Raw genomic sequence first — 8022 nt, forward strand, 5'->3', positions numbered from 1 at the left:
GGGGCTGAGGCAGGGGGGGAGGTTTGGCGGTGGCCGGAGCAGCCGCCCCCTGCGCGGCCCCTGCTCAGGCTGGGCTCAGGTTCCCCTTTGTGCATTCGAAGTGGTCCCTGAAACTTTAATGAAGCCACCGGATCGCCGGGCGGTGCAGGGGGGGCCTGGCCCCGTGCCCCTCCCGCTCCCCGTGGCACCCACCGGCTCCTGGCCCTGCTGAGCCCCTCACCATGACCCAGGGCTTCTGGCGGCTCTACAAGGCCAAAGTGCTGCAGACCCTGGGGGGGGCACAGGCAGACGGGGTGCTGCAGGAGGAGGTAGGATGGGGGGGTACCAGTATGCCTGGGTCCCCCCAAAGCAGGGCAGCCACCCTCCCTGCCCTCCCCCTGCCTGACCCCTGCCCTTACATGGGGTCTTTGTTGCAGGGAGACTCCCCCGAAACGATGGAGACAGCCGAGCCCCCCGCACTGATGGAGGAGGGACCCAGCCCCATGTCCCAGCTGGCGAGGAAGGTGAGGAGGGGGCCGGGGGAAGCAGGGGGCTGGGGGGGGGCCTGCTGGGACCTGGAGGTCCTCGGTGAGCCCGGTGCTGCCTCCCCCGCAGGTGCAGGGGGTGGGTGCCCGGGGCTGGCGGACGCTTTCGTCCCTCTTCACCCGCGAGGACGAGCACCAGCTGCTCAGCCCGGAGCCCTGCGCAGACCAGTAAGTTGCAGCTCGGGGAGGGGGGGGGGACACCCCAGAGCCTGGATCTGACCCCCGGGAGCTGCTGAGCCCCTGCATCCCCCCCATCCCATCACCTGCATCCCCCTCCCCTGCCTGTACCCGTGGGGCTGGCTGGGGAGCAGCAGGAGGAGAGCCGGCATGGAGCGGAGACATGGGGGGGCTCGGGGGTCCCAGTCCTGACCACCACGGGACCCAGCAAGAAGGGTCCCCACACCGACGTCCCCTGTCCCCGCTCTCTCCCCAGCCCGCTGGCCGCCTCGCCGCCCGAGCCACCCCGCTCCGAGAAGGCGCCCGGCTTTTGGGATCTCTTTGCTACCAAGTGGCAGCAGGCGTCAAGGCCGGACAAGGGGGTGCCCCCCCTGGAGCCGGGCGAGAGCCCCGGGGAGCCGCCAGGCGATGATGGCTGCGACCTGCGGGAGCCGGAGGAAGGGGCCTTCCACTGGGGCTTCCTGGCCAGCAAACTGGCTGAAATCCGGAACAAAAATGCCCCCAAGGGCACCTAGAGGGGAAGGCACCAGCCAGACTCTCCGGCAGCACGGGTGCCCCCCCCCACTGCTGGCAGGCAGCCCCTGCCCACGCCGGGTGGCTCCGCGGTGGGTTTCAGCGATGTGTCTGCACTAAAGACCCCCAGGTGCCCCTTCTCCCCGAGCCCTGCCTGCTGCTTTCTTCCCCCTCGCCCCCCCCGGCAGCCCTGTTGCCCCCAGAGCAGCACGGCCCCCACGGTGGGGATGGGGAGCTGCCACCCCCAGCCCCAAAGCATCCCCCCCGCTGTCCTGGGCTCTGCCTGCACAAACTACACACACCCTGCCAGGCTAGAAAAAAAATAATGGGTTTATTGAGCACTGCTCTGGTCCCAGCAGCCCCGTTTTCGGGGAGGAGGGAGCTGCAGGCGGGCGCTGCCGGTGGCGGGGGGCTCAGGCGCTGCCCACCCCCCGCAGCCGGTGCAGGACCTGAGTCGCTGAGGGGGCTGCAGCCCCATCTCATCACCCTGGGCTGGAGACAGGGAGGACAAAGAAGAGGGGCCGCAGCGGGGGGCAGCAGCCTGCTAGAGCCCAGGGCGAGGGAGAGACTCACCCAAGGGAGCCCCTTCCCCACCAGCCCCTCGGGTGCCCCCGCTGCCCTCAGCCCCGGGTCCAGGGTAGACCTGGTGGCCCTCCCGGCCAGCAGCCCCCCCCCGCTGCCGGGACCGGGGATGCCACTGGTCCCTTGGCCGCATCCAGCGAGGGCCAGGGGCCACATCCAGCCGGCGGGACCCACACGGGCGTCCCCGTCCCCACCCCAGGCCGCCTCCGCTCAGACGGTGGACTCCTTGGCAGCCGCCCAGGCTCTCTGGCAGCCGTAGAGCCACTTGATGACGCGGGCGTTGCGCTCCACCACCGAGACGGCAGAGCCCAACCGGACATCTGGCTCGTCCTCGCCCGGCCCCGCGTCCCCCTCGCTGCCCTCCGAGGCCTGCCCAGGCTCCGACTCGCAGGATCCAGGGAGCCGAGCCGAGGCATTGTCCCAGCCCGCTGGCCCAAACCGCTCTTGCCCCAACAACTCCACCAGCGCCCGGTCCAGCCCGCAGTAGTTGAAGAACCGCTCCTTCTCCGAGAGCGGCAGGGAGACGCGCAGAGCCAGCGCCTGCTTGCCGGGGGGCCGGGGGGGCTGCGCCGCAGGGCTGCCGGGCAGAGGGAAGATGCCAGCACCGCCACTGCCGCTGCTGGCACCCGGCGTCCTCACCTCCTCCTTCTCCGCGGGCACCCACAGCATGGGGGTCTCGGGGCTCTGGGGGGCTGGCGGCCCCTCATCCAGCCCCCTGGCCGGCGGGGAGCTGGGGGGCTTGTCTCTGAGGGGTCCCTGGAAGAGGCGTCGCACCAGCCCGGAGCCCTTGGTGTTCTCCTTGTCCCCTCCCGGGCAGTCCCGTTTCTGCCGGTAGATGATGAGGGAGTCGGGTCTCAGCAGGCGCCTGCTGCCGGCCCGGCGCGACACGGGGGACTGGGGGCACGGCAGCTTCCGCGGGCCCTCCCGGCCCAGCTCCGAGCCCTGACACAACTCGCTACACTGCTGACGGGCGAGGAGGCGCCGGCCGCGGGGGGGAGAGCCGGGGGGAGCAGCCCCGCAGCGCCGGCTCCTGCCGGCTGTTGATGACCTGCTGGGATTTGACATATTTGGCCTTGTCGGCCTCCAGCCGCTCCACAGCGCTGGGCACCCGGCCCCCGCTGCCCCCCGGCTCCCGCGGGCACTCAGGGCCCCGGTTCAGCCAGGCCAGGGGGGAGCCACGGCCGGGGGCCACGAGGCGCAGGTTGCTGGAGGCACAGACGGCGAGAGGGGGGCTGCCCAGAGGCACCATCACCCCTCAGCCCCGAAATGGCACCCCTGGTGCTCTGCTCCTCCCTGGGTGGCTGCTGGGGGGTCCGGTGCTGTAGCCAGGGACGCTCCCAAAGCTTTGCTCGGCTCCTGAATTCGGCCCTGGGAGGAGAGAGGAGAGCTAGGGTTAGAACGGAGGATGCAGCAGTGGCAGGAGAGGATGTGGGGCGAAGCAGAGCCAGGGGTCCCCTCGATCCCACGCAGGCAGGCAGCAGGCAGCAAGCCCTGCCAGCCCAGGCAGGAACAATCAGCAGGCAGGAAGAGAGAAGCGCCGAGCATCCGCCGGTTTCACCCGCATCCCAGCAGCAGCTTCCAACAGGAAAAAATACCGGGGCCGGCCGTCTTATCTTTCCGAGTGCAGGGACAGCAGAACAAAGCCCGTGCACAGGAGAGCTGGCGAGCTGCCCCGGCCAGGCCCGTGCCTGCTGGCAGCGGGGCAGGGGCTGGGGGATGTTTTGGGGTCTCCGTGCCGTGCTTCCCGCAGCCAGGCTGAGCTCGGCTGCCTGGCAGGCAAGGTGCCTCTCCTGCCCGATGCGGTGGGGCACGGAGCAAAGGGGCTTTTCTCAGCCCTGGGGTGCGATGGCTCTCGCTCAGCTGTACCCGAGCATCCGTGCAGGACCAGGGCTGTGAATCCGGCAGCAGAGGTGGGTGCCAGGGGAAGGGGGTCTGGAGCCAGAGCCGGGGGCTGTAAATGCCCAGAGCAGATGGTTTCGCTGAGCAGAAGAGGCCCGAACGGCCGCGAAGAGCCGCCCCATCGCCAGCGGCCGACCCAGCTCCGCAGCCTCCCCGGGTGACAGCGGGGACGCGGGGCCGGACAGAGCAGGGCTCAGTAGAGAGCACACAGCCCGGCAGCACCCACGCACCTCCACGGGCTCCAACACCACATCCACTCCTGCTGTACAGCTGGGGAAACCGAGGTACGCCACTTGTCTGGTGCTGTGCTCCCGAGGGATGCACTCCCCAGCCTCCCCCGGTGCGGGGCAGAGCTTCGCGGTGGCTCAAGGGAAGGTGGCCCCAGCATGTGGCCCCAGCACCGGCCGGCTTTGCCCTGGCAGAGCCAGCGTGTCCAGGATGCGACCGCCCCTGCCAGCACGCCCGCACGCTCCCCAGCCCAGCCCCGCTGCCAGGATCCGTGCCTGGCCACCGGGCTCGGTGGGCGGAGGATGCTCTTGCTCACCTGAGCCCACGCGGGGATGGGATGAAGGGACGGGATGCAGGGATGCTCCGGTCTCACTCAGCTCCTGCTTCTCTGGCTGCCAGCAGCAAACTGACCCCAGAGCCGGCAGGAGCCTCATATAGAGGGTGAGGAAGAGGAAGAGCCACCCCGTTAACCCCTGCCAGCCCAGCGCCGTCAGCAGCAGCCTGCCCTGTGCCCACCCTGCCAGCATGACCCCCCTGCCCCAGCCTTCGCACCCCGGAGCCCTGCCCCTGCCCCTGCCCAGCCAGCGCTAACCCTCCTTCTCCTGCAGCTCCAGCTCACCTCTGCCAGCTCTCCTCCTCCCTTCTCCTCCTTACAGGAGCCTGGCCGGGATTTCGGGATCTACCACAGATATCTCTGCCTCCTCCCAGGCAGGACTGAGTCTCTGCCCTCCCAGCACACGGGGCATCAGGAACGGGACAGGGAAACCATGTCCGCTCCAGCAGCTTCTCCTTCTCCTTCTGGGTGCAGCTGAGGAGGAGCCCACCACGATCCCCTTCCCCAGTATCCTGCCCTGGCCGGCGAGTAAGAAGGAGGGAGGAAGGGTCCTTCTGGCACTTTCTCCGCTGGTGGCGAAAGGGTCAAAGCCACCCCCGAGCCAGGCCAGTTCCTGCCTCCTCTTCCCCCCGGGAAGGGCTGTAAATCACAGGAAGCCACAATGAGCCGGAGCCAGCCCAGGGGTTATTTTTACGGCTGCCCTCTCCCCTTCCCGAGGGCTGAGCACTCCCGCGGGGGCAGCCCCCAGCCCCCTCCATCCCCAGTGCCTGCCGGGGAGGCTGCGAAGGTGGCACCACAGCGGCCGGGGGGGAAGGACATGCTGCACCCCGAGTTCAGCTCCCAGCCCCTGGCAGCGGGGCTGGAAAAGCCCCCAGTGCTCCCTAGGGACCCACCAGCTCCCTCCATCCCTCCCCATCTCCTCTGGATGGAGAACTGGGCTACGGCCCAGCCCAGGCTGCTCGCGGGGACTCAGGGGTCCGGGAAGCTGCAGAGGGGACAAAGCCGCGGCATTCGGGCTGGGACCCCCAGGCCAGGGCGCTCCGTCCCCAGACAAGAGGGGACCCGGCCCCGAGCGCTGCTGGTCCCCACCCCGGTTCCTTCCTGCGGTGCCGCTGCTGGGGAGCCAGTGCCAGGAACCAGGGCCAGGTCGGCATCCGGCAACTCCCGGCACGACAGCACCGGTGCCAGGAAGGGGCTGGAGCCAGTACCCCCAGGCTGACAAAAACAGAGGCTAAAATGGAAGCTGAGCAGGATGAGAGCGGCCAGGGCTTGTCCAAGCTCTGCCAGCACCAGAAAAAAAATCCCAGTGAAAGCAAGGAAGGGACAAACCACTGATTCTATTCTAATAAACCTGGGCTCTGTGCGCAGGATGCGGCCGCACCGGAGCAAACCCAACCGTCTCCAGAGGAAGTCGGGGAAAGGGATGGGGACGAGTGACAGAGAAACCTGTGGCAGCCCTGGGATCTGCCCCCGGGAAAAGAGCACATGGGTTCCCAGCCAACAGGCCCTTATTTTTAACTCCAGGCGATGTGAATCACTGTTTATTAGGACAGGTTTTATTTTCCAAGCTGGAATCACAGCAGCCATTCCGGTAAAGCCACAGATGAGTAAGAGCAGCCTTTGATTCACCTTTCTCTGGCTGATGCGGGGTGTTCCCAGGGGATGCTCCTACCCTGGAGCGAAGCAGACGGAGCAACCGTCCTCTCTGGCTCCTCCTCGGAGCACCCGCCAGGCACGTACTGTTGAACTGTTATATTTGGACACGGCAAATTCCCTTCAGGATACAAAAAGGGACAGTGTGAGGAGCCCTTCCCGGCATCAGCATTCCCAGCAGCTCCCGCTTCCCCTGGGGAGGTGATGGGGGTTTTGTCACTTCAACTTCTAGGAAGGGATTTACCCAATTAATCAGCCTCTTGTGAATGCACCAGGTGGCTTTTCTTAATCACGTGGATGCTCAAAGTCCCTTGTTTTGATTTAAGGTTACTCAGAGCTCTCGCCAGGCACTCTCTGCTCTTCAACGGGGCTCTGCTTCCCTCCCCTCCCAGCTCACCGGGAAGCGAGCATGGTGCCAAGCAAGCAAAGCAACCCCGGGCCAAACCCAGCCACAGCTGGGGCCAGGTATGGAAACTTCCAGCCCTTGCAGTGCATGAGAAAAGTCTGAGAAAAGTCCGAGAAAAGTCCTCAAAGGTCACAATCCCAGAGCACAGATCCTCCTTCCAACACCATTTTTCAGAGCGTGTCCAGCTCCTGATTAGGCAGCCCTGCTCCCCACAAGCCCTCCTCCCTCCCTGCTCATGGCAAGGGGGACACGGCCCCCTCAGCCCCACTAATTACATCCCCCCCTCATAACCCACACATGGGGCTTGAGGAGCAGCAGCAGAGCAGCACAGCCAGCACAGGGCTCCCAGCGCGGCTCCGATGGATCTGGGTAAGCAGGCAGGGGAAGCCAGAGGCTGCCATGCCCGCAGGCAGTTCCATTCAGTCTTTTCCAGATGCATTTCTCCTTTAAAAATAACAATTAAAAAAAAAAAAAAAAATCACTTTAACTCCACCATGACCAGGTGCAGCCAGGACTGCAGCACCTGATAACACAGCCATCTGTTTCTACTTGCCGGTTTACTTTCACAACCCACAAAAGCCCTTTCTGGTCTGAGGTCCATGCAAATGCCACCACCTGGGGTGCAGCCCACGGGAGCTGGGTGGCTGCAAGCCAGAGTAGGGCTCAAGGATGCAGGCACTTTCATTTAGGAGAGGGCAGGAGCGGAAGGCTTGCTATACAAGTTTAAAAATATCAAGGGCTCAGATGGGCATGAATAAATCTGAAACCACCACCTAATCTTGGGCAGCCACCCACAAGTTGGTGCAAGCAGGGACTAGACAGCAGCTGGGCCCAGGAGAAGGCACCAAGGCTCATAACCCGGCAACGGGGGCTTCAAAACGCACAGCGGGCAATGGCTGGCCTCGCCGGCTTCTGCCAGCTGCCGGGGTCTGGGAAGCAAAAGAGGTCAGCGCTGGGAGCACAGGGACAGGCGGGAAAGGCAGCGGGAGATGGAAGGAGCTGCCGGGGCTGAGGGAAGCCTCAGGGTCAACGATGAGCACCTGGGCTGAACCCCCAGCAGCTGCAAGGGACCCGCAGAGGTTTTTAGGTTGCATCCGTGTTCATCTCAAATCCCAGAGATTAAAGAGGCCTTTGAGCAATTGCAATTCTAGCAGGAGTTCTCCCTTTGCCCTCCTTCGGGAGGGTGCAAAGCGAGCGTCCTCCAGCACCCCAGCCCAGCGCTCCTTACCTGGTGAGCGTGGGGCGGGAGCCGGGCGCGTGGGGCTGCCCCAAAGAGAGCGGCCGCAGCCTCAACGCCCCCCCGCCGGCTCAGCCCCATGGCTCAGCCCCTGCCCCTGCACACCCCGGGCTGGCCCTGGCTACTCCTTTACAAACTGCAGCCCTTATGCAATTGCTTTCTGCTTCAGGCACCCCAATAATCTGGAAATTCATCTGGGAACAACGGGATTTAACAAGAACGTGGCCTGGGGCTGCAGCTCCTCTCGCAGCGACGCAGCGGTGATACTGGCTCATCCTTCAGGACACTCGACTTCTCCGTGCTCTGCTTATAAGAGCGTGCAGTCTCAGACTCCCCAAAAATGCTTAAACAGCTGGTGAACAGGGATCTGCAGCGGTTCTGTCTTATATTTCCACCTCCCACCCCTCCCCAAACAGCGCAGACGCTCTGGATGGTTTGTGGCAGTTCAGATACATCCCTCTTCCTTTTG

General features: G+C 65.3%; 2 protein-coding genes across 2 annotated transcripts; one reads left to right on the top strand and one right to left on the bottom strand.

Annotated features, from left to right (window-relative positions):
• Nucleotides 1-206: 206 nt before the first annotated feature.
• Nucleotides 207-1216, top strand: C16H1orf232 (chromosome 16 C1orf232 homolog). The gene is made up of 4 exons (XM_075722178.1): nt 207-308; nt 417-503; nt 595-692; nt 958-1216. Exons 1-4 carry the CDS (start codon nt 222-224, stop codon nt 1214-1216), a joined length of 531 nt encoding a protein of 176 aa, XP_075578293.1. The 5' UTR covers nt 207-221.
• A 790-nt stretch (nt 1217-2006) lies between these two features.
• On the bottom strand, nt 2007-3045 carry FAM110D (family with sequence similarity 110 member D). Its single transcript, XM_075721772.1, is given in 2 exon segments — nt 2007-2789; nt 2791-3045. Coding segments are annotated over 2 exon segments (1038 nt in total).
• Between the last annotated feature and the right edge of the window lie 4977 nt (nt 3046-8022).

This window comes from Pelecanus crispus, chromosome 16, assembly GCF_030463565.1.
Source record: "Pelecanus crispus isolate bPelCri1 chromosome 16, bPelCri1.pri, whole genome shotgun sequence".
Lineage (NCBI taxonomy): Eukaryota > Metazoa > Chordata > Aves > Pelecaniformes > Pelecanidae > Pelecanus > Pelecanus crispus.

Excerpts from the sequence above, each read along its gene's own strand:
- C16H1orf232 (XM_075722178.1), top strand. The coding sequence starts at position 222 with ATGACCCAGGGCTTCTGGCGGCTCTACAAGGCCAAAGTGCTGCAGACC. Across the intron at positions 309-416 it reads ACGGGGTGCTGCAGGAGGAG|GGAGACTCCCCCGAAACGAT; the intron begins GTAGGATGGGGG and ends TCTTTGTTGCAG. Across the intron at positions 693-957 it reads CCGGAGCCCTGCGCAGACCA|CCCGCTGGCCGCCTCGCCGC; the intron begins GTAAGTTGCAGC and ends CTCTCTCCCCAG.